The sequence below is a fragment of the Sceloporus undulatus genome, chromosome 5 (assembly GCF_019175285.1).
Source record: "Sceloporus undulatus isolate JIND9_A2432 ecotype Alabama chromosome 5, SceUnd_v1.1, whole genome shotgun sequence".
NCBI lineage: Eukaryota > Metazoa > Chordata > Lepidosauria > Squamata > Phrynosomatidae > Sceloporus > Sceloporus undulatus.
Genome location: NC_056526.1, coordinates 60,048,418 through 60,070,028, shown reverse-complemented (window position 1 = coordinate 60,070,028; position 21,611 = coordinate 60,048,418). Strand labels below are relative to the sequence as shown.

General features: G+C 40.1%; 1 protein-coding gene across 2 annotated transcripts in view; it reads right to left on the bottom strand.

The window, feature by feature from the left end:
* TAFA2 (TAFA chemokine like family member 2) overlaps positions 1-21,611 on the bottom strand; it is a 155,763-nt gene that overhangs the window by 17,172 nt on the left and 116,980 nt on the right. For both annotated transcript variants that reach the window (XR_006104282.1, XM_042470638.1), the window contains exons 3-4: positions 15,152-15,304; positions 13,349-13,473 (exon numbers count right to left, since the gene is read on the bottom strand). Coding sequence is in view for 1 of the 2 variants with exons in the window: in XM_042470638.1 (XP_042326572.1) it covers positions 13,349-13,473; positions 15,152-15,304 (278 nt within the window). In the remaining variant the exon portion in view is untranslated. The remainder of the gene's footprint in view (positions 1-13,348; positions 13,474-15,151; positions 15,305-21,611) is intronic.

Sequence of the window (21,611 nt, the reverse complement as noted above, 5' to 3'; positions counted from 1 at the left end):
AGGGGAATTTCAGCACAGAATAAGTAAAGAGATAGTAGAGGAACACCTTGTTAATCTAAATGAATTTAAGTCTCTGGGACCAGATGAACTCCATCCAAGGGTATTAAAAGAACTGGCAAATGTAATATCGGAGCCATTGGCAATCATATTTGAAAACTCCTGCAAAACAGGAGAGATCCCAGCCGACTGGCGAAGGGCAAACGTTGTCCCCATCTTCAAAAAGGGGGAAAAAGAGGATCCCAACAATTATCGTCCAGTTAGTCTGACATCAATCCCAGGAAAGATTCTGGAGCAGATCATTAAACAGAGAGTCTGTGAACATCTAGAAGGCAATGCCATAATCACAAAAAGTCAACACTAATCTCTTTCTTTGATAAAATTACCAGCTTGGTAGATGAAGGGAATGCTGTGGATGTAGTATATCTTGATTTCACTAAGGCCTTTGACAAGGTTCCCCATGACATTCTTGCAAACAAGCTTGTAAAATGTGGGCTAGACAAAGGAACTGTTACATGGATCTGTAATTGGTTGACCGGCCGAACCCAAAGGGTGCTCAACAATGGCTCCTTTTCATCCTGGAGAGAAGTGACCAGTGGGGTCCCACAGGGCTCTGTCCTGGGCCCAGTGCTATTCAACATCTTTATCAATGACCTGGATGACAGAATTGGGAGCATACTTATCAAATTTGCAGATGACACCAAATTAGGGGGAATAGCTAATACCCCAGAGGACAGGATCAAGATTCAAAATGACCTGAATAGACTAGAAAGCTGGGCCAAAGCTAACAAAATGAAATTCAACACGGAGAAATGTAAGGTATTGCACTTAGGGCGGAAAAATAAAATGCACAGATATAGGATGGGTGACACCTGGCTGAATGAAACTACGTGTGAAAGGGATCTAGGAGTCCAAGTAGACTACAAGTTGAACATGAGTGAACAGTGTGATGCGGCAGCTAAAAAGGCCAATGCTATTTTAGGCTGCATCAATAGAAGTATAGTGTCTAGAGCCCTGGTGGCGCAGTGGGTAAATGCCTGTACTGCAGCCATTCACTCGAAACCACAAGGTTGCGAGTTCAAGACCAGCAAAAGGGCCCAAGCTCGACTCAGGCTTGCATCCTTCCGAGGTCGCTAAAATGAGTACCCAGACTGTTGGGGGCAAATTAGCTTACTTGCTAATTAGCTTACTTGCTGTTCACCGCTATGATCTTTGGAATAGCGGTATATAAATAAAACAAATTATTATTATTATTAGATCAAGAGAAGTAATAGTGCCACTGTATTCTGCTCTGGTCAGGCCCCACCTAGAATATTGTGTCCAGTTCTGGGCACCACAATTCAGAAAGGACATTGAGAAACTGGAGCGTGTCCAAAGGAGGGCGACAAAAATGGTGAGGGGTCTGGAAACCATGCCCTATGAGGAACGACTTAGGGAGCTGGGGATGTTTAGCCTGGAGAAAAGAAGGTTAAGAGGCGATATGATAGCCCTGTTTAAATATTTGAAAGGATGTCATGTTGAAGAGGGAGCAAGCTTGTTTTCTGCTGCTCCAGAAAACAGGACCCGGAGCAATGGATGCAAGCTACAGGAAAAGAGATTCCATCTGAACATTAGGAGGAACTTCCTGACAGTAAGGGCTGTTCGACAGTGGAATGCACTTCCTCGGAAGGTGATAGAGTCTCCTTCCTTGGAGGTCTTTAAACAGAGGCTGGATGGCCATCTGTCAGGGATGCTTTGATTTGGATTTCCTGCATGGCAGGGGGTTGGACTGGATGGCCCTAGTGGTCTCTTCCAACTCTACGATTCTATGATTCTATGATTCTCCCCAGCTGAGCTAGCCCTTATGGAGGCAGCCTGCTGCAGAAATGCTTCGGTCAAGTACCATATTGACCCATGTATAAGTTGACCCAATTTTAGGGAGTCAATATTTTTACTTAAATTTCTCAACTTTATGCACGAGTATATACAGTAATCATTTTCAGAAATGCTGGGCTACCTCCAGCATTTGGTCAGTGCAACCATTAGAGACTGCAATTTTGAAAAGAATTATTGTGCTATGTTTTATCTTAGACACAATTCTCCAAAGTATATTCAGAGAGACAATCCTGTCTGTAGTGATAATTGAATCTATAAAATGAATACCATGGCATTTTAACTAAATTAAATAAAAGTAAAGTAACATGCAGCAGTTTGAGCATTTGTCTACACCTCTGGTGATCAGGGTTCAATTCCCCACTTGACCACAGAAACCTACTGGGTGATCTTGGCTGAGTCACACACTCCGAGCACCAGAAAAACATGTGATGTTTGCCTTAGGGTTGCCATAAATCAGAAATGACTTGAAGGCACACAACAACAACAACAACAACAACAACATAATATTTACTGATAAATTAGCTGAGATTCTTCAGGGGAAACATTCTCATTATATCATAACAAATGGATCTAAAGAACTACATTTATACAGAGTATCTTTGATCTCTCTACTGACAAGAAGAGATCCTGAAAGGATACATAAGCAAAACAGTATAAAAATTTCCATAGTCTGATCATACAAAAACAAGAAACAGTGTGATTAATGACTACATCAGAGTGTTCCCAACAAGACATATGATGATACATCCTTAATTTTTCACATCATAGATAAAAATGAATTTAGGAAACAATTAATGCTTCATAATACACTTATCAGATCTACACTGTGGAATTATAAAGCTGTATCACAAAATGCAGATGAATGGTAGAGGGGTTTTTGGAATGTAGTGTTTGCAGGTTAGTTCCAAAATTCCTTTCACCAGTCATATGGCCATCCACCCACCCTGGCTTTAGGAAACATCTTTCTGCCTGACTTAGTCCCTTGACTACCATAGTAAAAAATGAACTTGCCACCTCATCACCATACTCATAATACTTGCATTTCTATAGCTGCTCATACAGTCTGATTATAAAGGTCCTGCCTGGGCAGCACTTCACTCCATGCATCTGAGGAATTAAACTAAGGCTCTTTACAGACCGCCAAAATACGGCGGTCTGCCGGCGCTGCTCTTTGCTGCGCGAGGTAGCCATTGCGTGCAAACCGCGCGACTCCCTCACACAGCAAAAAAGGAGCTCCAAAATGGAGCTCCTTCTTGCGGCGCGGCTATGACAACGACGCGACACGTGCGGAAGCACAGCGTCCGCTACATAAAAATGGTGGCCGTCTGGAACCGTGTGTAACCCGTCAGTGTCTACAAAAGCTTATGCTACAACTCCTTTCACACACTTAGGGGCTATACAGACAGGTGGCTAAAAGCCAACCGTCTTCACCCCTGGTTGGTTCTATGGCAGCCACAAGCGCAGCACCGATGCACTCCCTGAAAACAAACCGCTCTAGGCAGCTTCTTTTTAGGGGCATCATTATGGCACTCGCACACCATAATGATGACCCTTCTGGCAAATGCCGTTTGGGTGCTCTGACGCACGTGTGTCATCATGGCGCACCCCGTGTTTTCTGTAGCATCCATGTGTTATGATCTATGTTTACTTATTCCACAATCATAAACATCTCTTCAATGTGCTTTACACAAAATTTAGAGATCTATGTTCAACTCTCAGTTATTTGTCTTTTCTCTTCCCTCATTTCATGAGTCTCCAGTTCTCTGAGAAGGACAGAAATTAGAAAGGAGAGTGCCCAAGCCTCTCTGTGGCTAAACTATGGTTTAGCATATTCACATGCAACCAATCTGTATACCTATGAGATTATCACACCAGACCCCATTCTCACCATAGTTATGTTAATGAAAGGAAACACATATATACAGTACTGGCTTGGAATCAGTCCCTATAACATATGTCTTCAAACACTGTAGCAGCCACTGCTGGTCTGGGACTCTCTTTCCTTAATCTCATCTTCCTCCCCTATTGCTTTACCAGTATGCTTTTTTTCAAATTTATTTTTCTCTCTCTCCTTTTAAAACAATATAGGTATTATGGCAATGGGATCTGGGAGGGGAAGGGGGGGAGAAAAGAAAGGGTTTTTTAAAAAAAGAACAAAAACAAAACAGGCTGCTTGAAATAGAAGGGGGAGGGGAAGTGAGGGAGAGGATGAAACTGCCCAGTGTCGGGACTGAAGCCTAGACATTATCATACACAAATCTAATGCTGCTGCAGAGGCACTAGCAGCAAGTGATGGGGAAGGCCTGTCAAAATATATGCAATAGTCACAGATGGACGACAGATCAACTACAGCTCAGCCACAGCATTATCTGATAAATTTCAGGTACAGACACATCCATTCTGCTTTAATTCCATTCTTAGCTTCATCTGTTAATCTCCATAATTTAAATGGTTTAAATAGCCTTTAGTGAGACACTGCATGTTGCTTTCTCACTTGCCACTTTTACCTTTTCTTCACCTTTGTCATCTTGTTAAGTACATGGATCTAGTAAAATGACTGAGGAAAACCAAACTGCTGTAAGAAAGCAATTTGGCCTATAAGGAAGAAATATGCTTGTTTTGCATTTTCAATTAGATTCAGTCTGAAACATTCAATAACCTTAAACAGTCAAACAATTTAAAAAAACTGCCACCATGACCTGTCACCCCAAAACCTCCTCCATGTCATATAAAGAAGCAGATGCACAACTTTAAACACAGTCCAAGCTTTCTTGTGCCCTTATCATTCCCTTGTCTGTGATTAATTCTTATTTTATGTAAGCACTTTGGAGAAATAATTGGGCCTTACCTAGGTCTTGTAAAGCAATCTGAATGCTTTAGTGCTGAATAAATAGCACTCAGTGGCCCTAACTTACTGCAGTAAGTTGAAAAGATTGTGACAGTTCACAGATATGCTATATAGAACAAATAAATCTTGATAGGATGAGGGTCATGAAGAAGTGGGGAAAGTTAATGCAACTAAGATGTATTACTATGTGTGGATGGGTTGTGAGGATTCAGATACAGGGAAAAGGCTCTTGAGGTGGAGTCTGAGAATGAATGGATGCATATAGCTGAAGAGGAAGAGACTGTCTTAGAAGTGAGAATAATGACATAAATAATGGGACACATAAACTGTAAACTGTCTTATTACAAAAATAACTAGAATAATAACTTTACTGGGACCAAGATGAATTTCATAAATGAGTAAGTAAGGGGCGAAACAGATGGGCAGGAAAAAGTGGCTTGAAGCTGCCTTTTCTGAAGCCACATTGAAACCCCACCAACCACACCACCGGCTCCCAAGGCATGGAGTTCCCATGTCATGACCACATGATATGGCTTCAAGCCAGCAAGAAGCAGAAAAAAGCTGCTACTTTTTGAAATGGCTTTTCTCTGCATAAGACGCCTAGAGGGCACTTTCCTGCTGGCTTCAAGGCATATGTCATCTAACTGCCACACCTTTAAATCAGCCTGAAAGCACCTCTTTTGCCTGTCTGTTTAGCCACCATGCTTTCAACTTAAGGCAGACTGTTAAGCAAAACAGACTACTTTTCCCTAGCATGGCAGCAAAGTTTGTTTCCAGATTTGTTGACATAAAAGCCAAGATCCCATAAATGTTTGGCTTTCAATCTGCTCCTGAGCTCAGTTAAACTAGTTTTCACATACGAAGCCATAAATGTCTTAATGCTGGATATCTGAAAGCTCCCTCCTCTTATTTGAGCATGCCTGGCATTTTAGCAGAGGCCATCAACTAAAGAGGTTAGGGTTTTGGCACCGTTTCAGAGTACTGGTGTCTTAGCTGGGGAACTCACTCCCAAAGGTAGTGATGAGAAGTTAAAGAAGGTTCTAGCATTGATTTTGTACTGTTTCTCCTTGACCTCTTGGCAGTTGAGTGTTCTGGCAGCCATGGGCACAGTAAAATGATTCCAATTCTGCTTTTGAGTGAATGTTTGTACTGCTGCATCCACCAATCACATGTGGCCTACTGATGGCTTGTCATGGCGAAATCTGGACCTCTACTCCATTTCTCTTCTCTATCCCCAACTATGTCCTGGGAAATCTGTTATATGAATCATTGTAATAGCCTTTACACTAAACTGCCCTCAGGATATCTTATAAATTCCAATTGATTACAAGATGCAACTGCCAGGATGTTAGGATGAGCTGTTAGGGAGCAGAGACAGAGAGGGCAAGTGAACATTTATTCCCTACTCTTCAGCCAATAAATAAACAAATAAGTGAAGACAAACAACCACCCAAAGGAAAGGTATTTTTCCAATACCTCAAATGAATCACAGACAGAATAGGGAAATTGATGAAGAAACACAACCTCCAAATGGTCTACAAACCAACCAAGGAAATCCAGCAAATGCTGCACTCAGCGAAGGACAGGAGAGACCCTCTCACAGCTGAAGGAGTTTACAGCATACCATACAGCTGCTGACAAGTCTACATAGGGACCACCAAACACAGTGTTCAAACATGAATCAAGGAACATGAGAGACACGGCAGACATGGAGCCTGTGCAGACCAGCACTTTGTGCCGGCCTGCAGATGAACTAGGGCTGAACTAGGGCTGATCCATAAACACCTGGACAATTTGAACAGGAAAGAAGAAACTCTTAAAGTAAACAGCCTGGTACAGACCAGTACCATAGCACGTCCTAGCCCCGTGCTAGGGTTGCCTCGGAGCATCTCTTACAGACGCCCCACAACCCTAGCACATCTTCCATACGTCAAAATGGTGACGCCCTGTACAGATGGGCACCGCCATTTTGATGCCATTCAACAACAGAACAATACATAGATTAACACGCAAACCACTTCCTCTCAACCAATAGTATTTATGCCCCACTCTCTTCCATTCCTGCATTCTCTGAAGATGCCAGCCACAGCTCCTGGTGAAACATCAGGAATAAAATCTTCTAGAACATGGCCTCATAGCCCAAAAAACCCACAAAAACTATAAGCAAATAAATGGCTTACAAAATTCTTAATTTGACAGTTCTCTGCCCTCAGGCATACCATCCAATAGGACACAACACACAAGGAAAAGTGGATGGCAGAAAGAAAGGGGATTACTACAGCAAATGCTGTCTCCTCTTCTTTCCCTCAGTGGCTACTGCAATGACAACTGGAATGGAGGGAAAGCCTCTCAACAACCACTGGAACCAAGGCACACTGCAGCTATGCTTGGCTCTTCTCTTCCTCAGAAGCTACAACATAGGGTTACCCACTATGGTTCTTTTATATACAAATGAATGTAAATGCAGGCATTCTGAATAATCAAATTTTAAGAAAGCTAGAAAATATGATGGTGTCCTGGGCACCACAATCCAGAAAGGATGTTGAGAAGCTGGAGCATGTCCAAAGGAGGGTGCCCAAAATGATGAAAGGTCTGGACACCATGTCCTATGATGAGAGACTTAGGGAGCTGGATATGTTTAGCCTGGAGAAGAGAAGGTTAAGAGGTGATATGATAGCCCTATTTAAATGTTTTAAGGGGTCATATTGAGGATGGATCAAGCTTGTTTTCTGCTGCTCAAGAGAACAGGACCCAGAGCAATGGATTCAAACTATAGAAAAAGAGATTCCACTTCAACATTAAGAAGAACCTCCTGACAGTAAGAGCTGTTTGACAGTGGAATACTCTGCCTTGGATCATGATAGAGTTTCCTTCTTTGCAGGTTTTTAAACAGAGGCTGGATGACCATCTGTCAGGGGTACTTTGACTGTGTACTCCTGCATATCAGGCGGTTGGACTTGATGGCCCTTGTGATCTCTTCCAACTCTATTATTCGATGGTGATGATGATGATGATGATGATGATGATGATGATGATGATGATGATGATGATGATGATGATGATGATGATGATGATACCTTTCTCCTAAACTGGACTCAAAGCAGCTCTTTTTTCACTTTTCAATTAAACAGGAAGGTTGCTCCAATGGGTTATAGAAGTATTTCATTATAATCTAGCAAATCATTAGTTCAGATGACATGCCAGTTTGAGGAAGGGTATAAGAGGCCAAGTAAGTGTATCTTCTTGTGCATTAGGCAAGACTCTGGCACAGCCACAAAATTTCTCTGGAATTTGGAGTGACTAGAGATATACGTTTTCTACTGCTAGCTGAAAGTTGGCACATTTTTCAATGATTTTCAATTGTTCTGGACTTCTTTCCAAAAGATGTCCCACCTTATTTGTAGGGGGTAACCCTTGTTTTTTTTAATCACAAATCTTTTTTTTTTTTTTTGCAATATTTTTACACAATATTTTTAACTGTGCATTTTCCATAACATTCACTGTATTCTGTGTAAAAATGTTGTTTAGCATGCAAAAACAAAGTCCTAAGTGTGAAAAATCTTAAGCAGTTGAATATTTTCTTTATGGGTTTCCCCAGTGTTGAATCCCCCTTTCACACTGAGGACAAGAGAAAAAATGTGAATATTCTTTCATCCTTAAGTATGGCTCCAATAAGCTTCTATAGCATGGGCTAATAATCAGTCACCCATAAATGTATATAAATTGATTAAATACAATTCCTATATTATACATAATTTGTTGGTCCTCTTCTAGGTTTTACTTGTGCAAAAAGAAAAAAAAAGAAAAAAGAAAAGAAATAAATATATTAAGAAGCAATTGTGGGTTGTTGTTGGGGGTTTTTCTGAACCTCCAAGATTTCATCTCCCTGGAATTTTGTTGCATGCCTTCTTACAAATAATCATACTGGCTGTGGAATTCAAGAAGCTATAGTCCAAAAACTAAATTTTCTCAGCTCTGCTTCCTATAGATCTTGCATCTACTTTCTGCCCTATACATGGACTGTAACTGCCTATGGTATGACCACTGATTGAATGCTCTTCTAATGTTTCATTTTGCTTCTACTGTACTTGATTCTCTGGTTTTGACATTAGTCTTGCTTTTATTCCTACTCCTGCCTGACTCCTAAATACCCGAAGAAGCCAAAAGGTAATGGCAAACCAATTATTCTGTACCAACGCATTCACTGGAGGTAGATTCCTGGGAGTCCAATGAGGCATACAGCCTAATAAACATGAGTAAAATTGCAGAGTGAGATACCATTTCACATCAATCTTTTTGTAATCTAACTGCTTCAATTTGAATTTCTCCCTTGAAACCATCAATTGCTATTCCAGATTACGTCAGCTGGAGAAAGCAGTTGGAACATGAGAGATGTTCCACAGACCTTCTTATGTTCTCATCACCCTTATTCTATTGTCCTACAGAATCTCATCTATCAGTAACATTGTGATTCACAAACTGCATGCCAGTTTTCCAGATAAATGACACACCATAACAAATCTTAGCTTAATCGGAACTACAGTCCTATTTCTGAAAAGCAATTGAGAAAGCAGGAAGACTCAAAGGGAAGAAGCTACCAGGAGAACGATATTTCAAATATTTTTTTAACCAGCACCAACAGCAGTACTTGTCCTATTTTCTTCTTTTTTGCTGCTGCCTAAAGTGCTTATGCATCTGTTGTAATTCAGAAGAGGACAGATCATCACCGATATAGCTGCTTGACACTAATATCAGCTTTGGTTTCAAGATAAATTCCAGCTCTATATCCAGGGATTCATTCTCAGCCCTTCAGTATTGTTCCTTCTTATCCATCCTTTTTTTCCACCTCAGCAGGCAGGCAACTAAACAGAAGTAGTGCTAGAAGAATAAATGGGGAGCATGAGAGGTATAGGCAGGATACAGACCGCCCCTTTGGGGTGGCCTGCAGCCGCTCCATTCAGGCACGGATTGGGGCCAGGGCAGCCACAGCGGCAGCCCAAAGGCCCCAATCCGGTGCTTTTCAGGACCAAGGAGAAGCGGCAAAATGCCGCTTCTCCCTGGTTCCGAAAAGGGGTGCCCTTGGGGCTTCATGCCCCAAGACACCCCAGGAGCTGCAGCCAGGAGAGAAAGGGGTGGCTCGGCCCCTTTCTCCCTGGCGCCATTCCCACAGCCATTTGGTGGCTGCGGGAATGAGCCACCCTCCAGAAGGAGCTCCATTTCGGAACTCCTTCGAGCGCCAGTGTTAGGCCACCACAAGCGGCCTGACGCGGCGCGAACACGTCACGCCCATGCCACGTCATTTGGATGTGGCATGGCCATGACATCATAATGGCGGCACCCGTGTACATGGGGCAGCACCATTATGCCGCCGGCGGTACGTATTAGGGTTATGGAGCGTGTAGATGGTGCATGCTCAAAAACCCTAATACCGGCTCTGGTACACCACTTTTTGGCTGTCTGTACCGTACCATAGTAACAATTGTCAGCACCAGATGATTATATTAATCTTAGATATTATCTTAGTTTCGGGATACATTAATTCACATTCATTTTGGCAACCAATGCAGTGTTCAAGTTTCTTTTTAGACACTATTCAAAGGCACACAGAAAATTCTAATCTCATTTTATATAGTCTCCCTGAGCTATTGGATGAAGGCCAGTTATCACATCACAGCAAAAATGCTATACAGTGGTCCCTTGCCTTACGCGGGGGATCCATTCTGGACCCCGCCACATAAGGCAAGTTCTGCCTATGCTTGAATCCCATTGAGGATAATGGGGTCACAAAATTATTTTCCATGGTAGGGAAATAATTGTGTAATAATTGGATAGTGATATGAAATTATATGAACAGATAGAGCTGGAATAATGTAGGCCAGCATGTGTCTACTCAAAAATAACCCCCACTGAGTTAAATTGGACTGAACACCTGACTATACCAGTGATGGTGAACCTTTTACAGACCGAGTGCCCCAACTGCAACCCAGACCCCACTTATTTATTGCTAAGTGCCATGTCCCTCTGGCTTTCTAGTAAAAAACTCTGGCAAACTCTGTGCTAGGGTGACAACATGTGTGCCCACAGAGAGGGCTCTGAGTGCCATAGGTTCACCATCACTGATATACACGGTCACAAAATTATTTTCCATGGTAGGGAAATATATATTGCCTTGAAAAAAAATTCCTCCTACAGTAACTTGTAGAAGTCCTGATTCACTTTGGGTAGCTCACAGTAGTAATATACTCTGCTGTCAAAGAAGGCTCCAAAAGTTCCAGTTTGAGAGTACAGACTACAGCTTTTTCTGGTAGACACTTACAGTCCCAGCCTACTGAACAGGATTTAGCTGGATTTAATTTTGTTTTAGTTGATTTGTTTATTTTTGTTGTTGTTGTTGCCAGTTTCTTACTCAAACAATATTTTTCCATCTTTCTATCTCCTTAAAATGAAGGTAAAACCAAAAGATGCTTATTGGTGTGCTTTCTATTGGTGTACAATTTGTGTTCCAGCCTACCAGCAAAGTTGAAGACAACTGTAATCTTACATTAAAATCTGAGTAGCACTTCCAAATGTCAGCCCATAGTACAGTATCAAAGGTAGTTTGATCTAGTGCCTTCTAATTCTTTTCATTACTTCCCACAGCTAGATCTGCATTTAAGTCATTCCAAATGTCCATTGCCCTTTCAATACTACATCTCTGAAATGAAATAGTACTCAGTAATAAGGATACGATAAGAAACTATTATTATAATTTTGATCTGAAACAGATGGACAAAATGGCGTGGTTTGAGACTGCATTGGGGGAGTGCTGTTTACATGATGCATGCCCCAAAGACAGACTGAAGCTGTGCCAAGGCTTGCACCAATTAAAAAGAATTGGGCCAAAAAGAAGCAGATAAAATCCTCTCTTGCCGGCAGCCCAGTTAGGGACTGTGGCAGTGACCCACATTGGACCCACTGTGCAGACACCACAGTCTCAACACAACTGGGGCAACAGACACCATGTGCTGCTCCTTTGAACCTGTTTGCATAACCGAGCCTCTGATTCTGGCCAAATAGAAACAACAGAGCATGTATTACTTCATTGCTCATACTATAGGGACATTCGCCTTAGCCTTATCTCACTGTTATTGTATAAACATCAAGGACACATCAGCCAATTTTACAATTCTTTGTTGCTTTCGGACATCAACCCTGATATAACATATAACATTGCCAGATTCTATGCAGCTGCAATTAAAATCTATCAGGCAATGACCTCAGCAGTAGGCTAGTACAATCTTGCCCTGCTACACTGGATTTTAAAAGACTAATTTAAATACTGCTTTTAACCTGTGTTTTTACCTTGCTTTTAATTTTCCCCCTTCTTTTATCTTTTATATTATATCCCCTTTTACCTGTGCTGGTCTACAAGCATAATAAAGACGAACTGAACTGCATGACCTCATTGAATCTTTATATATGTCTCTATTAATTATAAAATCAACACAGTCTTACAAATTAATTATTAGAGGGAATAAAGTATAAAACCGTATATGATTATTGTTATAATATATGGATTCCTTTTTACAAGCTGAAAGAAGTTACTCACATTTTTATAGTGGCTCTTTCCAGACCGCCCAAAAGGGCGGTCTGTAAAGCGCCCTCATTTGCTGTGTGGAGGAGCCTCAGCGGCCAAACCGCACAACTCCTCCATGCAGCAAAAAGAAGCCGCAAAAAGCGGCTTCTTTTTACAGTGCAGTAATGATGCCGTAAGGCGCCAATGGCGCATTTGTGGTGTCATTACTGTGCTGCGACGTGTGGACGCTAAGCGTCCGCTACGTCAAGATGGCGGCACCCATGTAGAATGGGCGCCGCCATTTTATACGTGCTTGGCACATACTCAGGTTGGGGGCTACTTTTAAATTTTGTTCTAAATGTTTTTCTCATTTTGCACAGTAAATAAAGAACAACATTAAGAATTATGGTAGAAAGTTTTTTTCAAGTTCAAACGATCTATATGTTTTATATGTTTCTTAATATGCAAAAAGTCATGAATACATTTGACCAGGGAGATTACTAGACAAGAAGTTAGAGGTTGTCCTCTCCATGTACAAATTAAATGTTTTATTCTTTTGGTCAGTCTTCTCTCCCACTGCCATTATGAACTTAATGTGGGCTAGAGATTTAGTCCTTGAAACCTGTATGTTTTTCTTTTTAGTTCATGCCTGACTTAATTTCTGGAATCTGTGAATATGAAACAAAAAAACAAAAACAAAAAAAACCCAAATCTGTATACAGTATCATATTTACTTTCAATCACATCAACATCAGAAATGAGATTAATCTGCTTTTTTATATATATAGTCATCCTGTGGCAAAACTTTTAAAAATCTTCCCATTCAACTGTCTGCTGGGGAAGGGAAAACTGAAACATACTGATTTGACTTAAAAATACATGTAGTATGATGTATTACAGTCATCCTGAACCAACAGGCAAAAATAATCTCAATACTTAGTCAAATTTATCACAAGACCCATTGAAATAAATGGGATTCAAGTTAGCTTTGCTTGATGAAGCACATGATCCACTGGGTCCAACATTCTGTTAACAAAGTGGCCAACCAGATTTTATGTGAATTTAATACCTACCCTTGTTGTTTTCACTTTATTCCCAGAAGAACAACTCCATCCTTTGCGATCTGGAAGAACTTTGCATTCCTCCCCTTCAAGACATGGTTGCATGTGGCACCACCATTTTTGTTCCACTATTGAAGCTAAAGGAGAAAAGAATGTGTGTTTTTTTTACATTTTTAAAAAGGTGCTCCATAGTTTTAAATATATATACATACACTCACACCCACACACATATATATTCACATATATATACACACACACATACAGACAGAAAAAGAGAGAGAATATGCACAACATAGGATCAACAGGACATTTGCATCTATAAAGCCATTTATCTATGTATAATCAGACAGAGAGCCCCCTTCCCCCAAGTACTGTGAAACATTTAAATTATTATCAAACATGTGCCTCTGCATAGGATTATTTTCAGAACCAGCCTTACATTTTCAATCATCTAGTTTCTTTCTCCTTTCTTCATTTTAAAATCTTCAGCTTTATATCATGACTAACATTACAATCTAAACTATTGAGAAAAAATGTACTCACAGAAGGTGATGTACTTACTGTTTCTGTGATAGCTGACAACATAACAATTTCAGGAAAGAGATCATAACTTTTCACAGAAAGTGTTCTACACATTAGTCAAAGACATAGGTGGGATGTTTTGTTTTGTTTTGTTTTGTTTTTAAAAAATGTTTTCTGGACTGCAAAGAAATCATTCACTTAAAGTATGGGTGGGAATCATGCAAACTTCCTGCTGTTTCAGATGCAAAATCAGCACTCTCACCATTAATTATGATTAGCAATGGCTGCCGGCAATTGGTCCAGCATCATCTGCCATGGACCCCAGAACAAGAGTGAAGGGTCCTCAAATCCCACCCAATATAGGTGGGCTGAAATGATCCACCAGAAATGTATCACCAAGACTCCTATGTCATTGAGCCTCCTCGGGAATTATCCATCAGAAGCATACTAAGTGATCGAGTACTAAGATGAAGACAGTTATTGTCACTGAGACCTCCCAGGAATAACAAATGCTGCCTGCAATCTATCCTGTTCACAATTATTTATAGGTAAGCTACACTGAACACATGGATGGCACTATACTTGTAAGAGTCTTCCTATTTAAGGATGTTGGAATGAAAATGGATGAGGAAAGTAATTTGAACTCCCTCTAGAAGTACCTATAAGTGGGTAAAATTAAATACAAACTGCTTATCAATGTTGAATCCCCTCCCAAGTTAAAAGCAGTTCTGGAGTCCCTAACATCTGGAGAACTGTATGATTTCTGCCCAGCCTAAATGTGGCATTTGTCTTGTAAATTGCCTAGCACAGTTAATTTTTTTGAAAAAGAAACTTCTAGAACAGGAGGGGGGGTCTAAATTGGATTGGAGCCATGGTGTGGAAGGCAAATGTACGTGTACATATATATATATATATATATATATATATATATATATATATATATATATATATATCCCATCTCACCCCTGATCCGACATGCCCCCAAATCTTGTTATCCACAATGAGAGTGATCATAATCTGTCTCTAACAAATATTAGTGGAATGAATGAAGTTGATTCAACACTATGGGCATTCAGATTTTTACATCAAATTATTCCTCTCAAGAGGCTCTTTCGCAGCCAGGCTTGGTAATTCATTTAAAACTCTCAAGCTACTGTTCACCTTGGGTATACTGTCAAATAATTCTCCTGATCATTATAAGCACTTGTGGGAGTAAATGAAAGGCAATCCTTTAAAGAACTCAGGAGGGAGTTTGGCTCGAGAAGGAAGAACAAACCATAGAATATGTCGCACCATCAACACAAGAAGGCGCTGCTCGAGTGGTACCTGCTACCTGCCCAGGAAAGCAGGAGCACTTGACTGTCTGTGATCTTTCTTCTATCTTGTTCTTATTGCAACACCGATGGAGAGCCACCACTTCACAAGTTCCAGTTTTAACATGATGAGCTGTGGAAACAAGATGTTGAGAGCAAGTATTGACTTCTGGAGGAGATGCAAAAGAATTCTTTTAAAGCATAAATGCATGCACTCAAAGGTCCCCTTGAGCTTCAGATGCCATCAAAAGAATCATGTGTGCGGTAAAGAAGCTATCCTAATCTGGGAAACTTTATATATTTCGTAATTCCTTCCACTCAGAACACAGCTAGATTCAGTTAAACAGGGGCACAGTTTGTCAGGCCACCTGGCTGTAGACAGAGAAGATATTCATGAATAAGGAGCACAGAACTGTGATCCTCATTATCAGGGCTTGGAAATAAAGTCCAGACTACCCCAACCAGGGTGATCTCTGGAATTCTTGGAAATGTAATTCAAAAATAACATTGACAAACTCTTCTCCCCTTCCTTCATAATTTAGAAATATGCAAGGCATTGTAGAATACTCCTATGTAGTCTTTTAGCCAGTTTTCCATTTGTAGCTTCAGACACTCAGCATCCTATGGTCATTCAACATACACAATAATTATTGGGATGTTTTTGCATTTTACCAAATCTTGGAATTCTCCTTGGAATTCAAGGATAATTTATTACCTTAAATCATGGACATTTACAATTTTACCAGATCTATTCCTTTTTTATTATTATTTAATTTTTTAATAATATTTCCATAGACAAATATATCCCTGCATTCTATTACATTTTAACAAATTATTTTATATACCCCTCAGTGCCCCCCTTCCCCAGAGCCATTTCCATCCTTATATTCCATCCAAAATTTCAGTTCATCTTCTGGAGGTAATCTCCCATCTTCTTTTCTCAGTACTTTCTCAACAAATTCTTTCCAAATCCCCTCAAAGTCACTTCTTTTCCATAGTCCTTTTTTTACTTTCAGTTTAAATGTCAATTTATCATTAATAGCTAATTTCCATACCTCTTTGTACCAATCCTCCACTTCTACATCTATTTTCGTTTTCCAACACCTTGCTATTATTAATCTCGCTGCTGTAAGCAAACTTGTTACCAAATCTTTTTTTTTTTCCTTTTCTTCCATTTCTCTAAATTATATAACGATAACAAAACTATACTCGGTCTTCTATCTATTTTTATATTCGGAATTCTCCTTGGAATTCTTCTGTTTGGTTCTCAGTGTCAATGTGCAATTTTTTGCCTCCCTCCCTCAAAATGCTTCCCAAAGCAGCAAAAGATATCTGTCAAAGTACATGATTTTCATCACCAACATGTGCTACATTTAGGGTGCTTTTCTTTGTGATTGGTCACTGGAAGGTAAACACAGGCTTAATTTGAAAGTCTGATTGCTGGGGCAGCTATCTATGATGAATTCCCACTATGGGAAGGAAAACAAGTCAGCTATAATATTTAATGACTAGTTTGGGGCCATTTTTGATACCATCCATGTGTCACTTACATGTCTCCTGTTAGTATGTATGCAGTTTCTTAAACACTGTAGGTATTACAGTATGTCTATGTAAACATTTTTAATAACATAAATAATACCTCACAGGGGAAATTAAGAATACATCAGCACATGTATTGTTACAGAAAAAGAAACAGTGCAGCAAATGTGACAGTTGACAAAGAAATATATAATTTATCAAAATATTATATATTATTAAACACGTTCTATCCAAGCTTGCCAAATGCAAGGCCTAAGATAGCTTAAGCATAACATAAGAATAAAAGCATACTAAAGAATTACTGTATTTAAAAACATGATACACTCTACAAAAAAGATGAGATATCAGTCAGATAAAATGAAAATAAGAAACCAATACAGGATGGAGACATGGGTGAATGTAAAAAGACAAAAGCTTCCAGAAGAGGATTGTTTCTGGATTCAGAAGAAGGCCAATAGTGAGATGGTTAGACATGCAGTACGTTCCAGACTTCAAGCATGTCCTGCAGGTTCCCAGGTAAACATACTCTTTCATTTTCATCTGTAATTGCATTTATTTGCTTATTTATTTTCCTGCTTTTCTCCCAGTACAGGATCCAAGAAGCATATAACATAAGATACAAGATTAAAATGACATACAAGATTAATTTAAAACAAGTTTGTGCACAGCATGGAAAAATTATCTTTTCAGCTACAGTTCTCACAATGCCAAACCAGCATAGCCAGTGACCATGGTAGCTGAGGGATTCTTACAGTTGTAGTCCAAAATAGCAACTTTTCAAGTGTGTGTGCATGTGTGTCAGACACAATTACCATTTCTTCTGGGAAATGAAGAATTGAGTGCAAACTTTCCCCATGCCAGTAAAACCCTGTGTTGGTAAGATTCAATAATTCCAACTTTGCAGTCCATCAATCAAAACGGGTTTTTTTTCCTGCTAATGATAGTTTTTGAAACATGTTGTAGGCACTTTACTATGCCAAATATATATTTGTTTTTTGTAAGACTTATGGGATGAACATTCAATATGATGAACAATGCTGAGAATAGAAAATCAAACATATTTCAGACAGTATTGATATTGTTCCCAGTTCAAGGTGAATGTTAATTTCATGATACACCAATTGAAAGCAACAGCTAGTTTACTGGGGGGGAAAGGTTTCTGCCCAGAAGCCTCTATTTCTGCCAACTCAAAAGATAAGATTATGAGTATATATATATATATATATATATATATCAGTTTTGATCATTTTTATGCATAAATCACAATAAAGCATGCAATTAGAACGTGTCGACACTAAACATGATAAGTTTATTGGAGACTTCTGATGCGTTTCTTGCCTTAAAATGCCAAGGAAGGTGTGAAGATGAAATGTTTCACTCAAAACAATAAGAAATGGGATTGTAGAAGCCTAGTAAAAAGCTAGTAGGTTAATTCCTTCCCTAAAAATAAAGGGCTATTGAAACCTGTTATTTATTTCCCACTAGTCATTACCCAACACATCTCACTACATTACAAAAATGTGAGGTCTACTTCCACCGGCTGCTTTCTCCACCTGTGCATGTACTTTCATTACAGTTCTGCCCCTTCCTCCTCTCTTGACAAAAAAGGCCCCATTGAATTAAAGTGTTCCTCAGAAAAGACAATAATAACCCAGGAATCTATAGATTAGTCAATTTACGGAAACTTCCCAAGAATTGTCAGAATTTACAACAATGCTGAAGAAAAAGGCACAGAAAATTTTGTAAGCTCTTAGTGATTTCAAGTTAAGTTAATCAAATACAAAACAGTCTCAATCATGTTCTAAAATAGTGGTTCCCAAGGGGGCAGTGGAAAGATCCAGGGGGGTGGTAAGGGAGAAAAGGGGCAGCAGTGGACCATGGTACTGACAAGGGTTGTGTGAAACTTCTTTTCAGGGTCCCTTAAAAAGACAATGCAGCCTTGCCAATCATTTCATGTGGTGGTGTCTTCTGCTCTTTACCTGCCTGCACAAGCTCTTAGATGTATCTTTCACTAGTGGTGGCAGTTGGGAAACTCTTGCGACACTTGGGCATAGGACATTGCTTCTTTGAACAGAGAGGCACCATTTTGGAACAGACTGACTGACTGAACCAAGGAGTTAGAGCATGTGGCAGTGAAGGAAACGCAAGGAGCTTTCAAATTTGGGAACCTGCCTAATTTTTCTGAGCTTTGAGGGAATTGGCTGACAGTCTGGAGCTGCTCTGCTGCTGCTGCTTTCTTTCATGAGACAGTCTGACAGAAGAGATAACAAAAGCAACAAGGTTTATGGATGTGTGTGTGTAGGGAGGGAGAAACACTTGAAGCAGTGTGACATGTCACTAGTAAAGGAGATGAAAGAGTATCTGGAGTCAGTTCTTGGAAAGAGTCCTTCATCGTAGAGCAGTTCCTATAGTTAAAATCTTTCCCTTTCCCCGTCTGTACCAGTCTCCAGTCCATAGCATGTGGCCTTTGTAAACCACCTACACACACACCTGCTGTGTCCCTCTCTGCTGCAAAAAAGAAGGATTTAGAATCCTTCCTTGCCAGGGAGAAGCTTCTCTCTTTGCACCCAAACACCTTAGGAGCAGCAACTGAGCAGCTGGCTGAATAGCAACTGAGTCTCTTGCTCACTCTGGCCTTTACTGGAGGAGCAACTGAGATTAGTTGTTTTGGATTTACAGTAGAACAATACACCTAACATTAAGAAATATATGCACGGGGAGTCGCTAGGGTTGTCACCCCAGATGAGAAGGGCAATAGCCATAAAAGGTTTGGGGACACTCAGCTGATGAAAGATATTAGGGAAAAGACTACTGTGAGATATGAGAAACAAATCTGATATATGTGAAGTCAAAGGCTTTCATGGCTGGCATCCAAAAAAAGCTATAAATCTGATATACATAGACTGTAATCCTGCCAGTGGTATACACAGGTATAAAACAGTCATACACCTATGTATGGCTTTTTTTTTAAATTGCTGCAGAGGTTAGTACTCCCTTCCTCACTCCACAACAACTAAAGCCACCTTCCTCTTTGCTAATCTATCCCTGGTGGAGAACAGGGTGAATCACATAAATATTTGGCTATTTTCCAGTAGCCAGACAAAATGATTTCCATCAGCAACTAAAACCTCTGGAGGACCTAGCTAGGTTTCCATTCATGATGTAATCATTTCAGGTTTGGCCCCAGGACACAACCAGCTGCATCTCTGGTCCCTCTCCTTACTCTCCACTAGCTACAGTATGGGCATTCGAGGGGGGGGAGTCTGTGGCTCTATGGTAGATCCAAGGAGTGTAAATGGCTCAGCAAAGTCTAGTTGCACATGTAGAAGTATTACACTATACTGACCTATGTAAGATTGTGACCACAATTTGTAAATAGCACTTGTTCATTGTTGTTAAAGTAATATGATTGCCATAGCAATTTATTGCTCACTCGCAGCTACTGCATGATTTTGTATGAATTCCACATAAACTCTGTTTAATTCTTGTTTGGGGTAGATTCCAGGCATTCAAACCAGAGTTCATCTAATGCTGTGCCATCAAATGAGCTGCTCTCTTCACTAATGACACCATTCATGAACTCCAAAAGGGGTGGGACAAGTTTCTCCTACATGCAAGACAATAGCCCAAAACAGACAGGCCAAATAAAGCACCTAGAAGGTGCTTTATTTTGGGGGCTTGGCATTCAAATGACACACACCCCCAAACCACCCTGAAGCTGCTCTGAGTCCGCTATGAAGTACCCCAAGTCCAGTCACAAATGGAGCGGCAAAAAGACACACCTGTCGGCAGCTTATTCAGGAGCACGGCAGTTGCCAGCCTCGGGACTGCACCCAGTCTCTACAGTCCCTCAGAGATCAGGGCAGGAGGGGCCTCTGGCCACTCCTTTTGCCCTATGTGCTTGATCCCAGTAATGATACCAAAACACTTGGAAAATATTTTTTGCCCAGTCAACTACATGAAACTGTCACAAATTCTCTAGAAAAGTACAGATTTGGATCCAGACTTGCCATATTTAAAGGAGACAAACAAAATCAGTAGGATTCAAATTCTATTTAGATAATTTATCATTTATCTAAAGCATTTATAAACCACCTTTAAGTCAAAAATGTTCTCATGGTAGCTTACAAAAGTTAAAATGACAGCTCCTGTCCAAAAGCTTACAATATAAATAAGAAAGGGATGGGGACTGGGTAGGGGATAAAGCTGACCATCAACAGATTCCTAGCACAATTGAGGAGGAGGGTGTCTGGCTACTCTTCTTTTTCCTCAGCAATGGGTCTAATTGAGGTATGGCTAGCTCCAACCTAATCCAATAGTTATAAAAGCTCTTTTCATATTGTTCAAGAATTTTATTTGGGTTAATTCATTTGCAGGTGGGGAGAGGACGGGACAAGGCAAACAGAATAAGAAATTGGTGCCACATTTTGAAGCCGGTTGTTTGTGTTTTAACTTACTACAAGGCTTTATTTTCCCAGATAACAAAGACATTCTTCTCTGTTTACTCAGATTCTAATAGTAAGGTGTTCTGATGGCCCTTCCCAACATCTGCAGAATGTGATACTCTAAGCCACACACATTGCTTGATATTTTTGTGAGGGGTTATATTGCACAATGAGAGACAGAGTATATGTTGTCCAATGTAAGATAATTTATTATGCATATTTATATTAGATCTGAAGATTTCAAACCACTGTACAGCAATAATAAAGAGTGCAAATACTATATATTAAAATACTATATTTATGTTGACTGTGAAACAGATGGTAGGTTAGAGTGCAATTCAGTTCCCCCACATCTCCACTTGAAAATATCACAGGTGGAACACCTTAAACAACTAAATCCTGGGTCTGCAACTGCCAGACAGTATTAGTCTATCCAGATCACAATGAGGAAAGTGT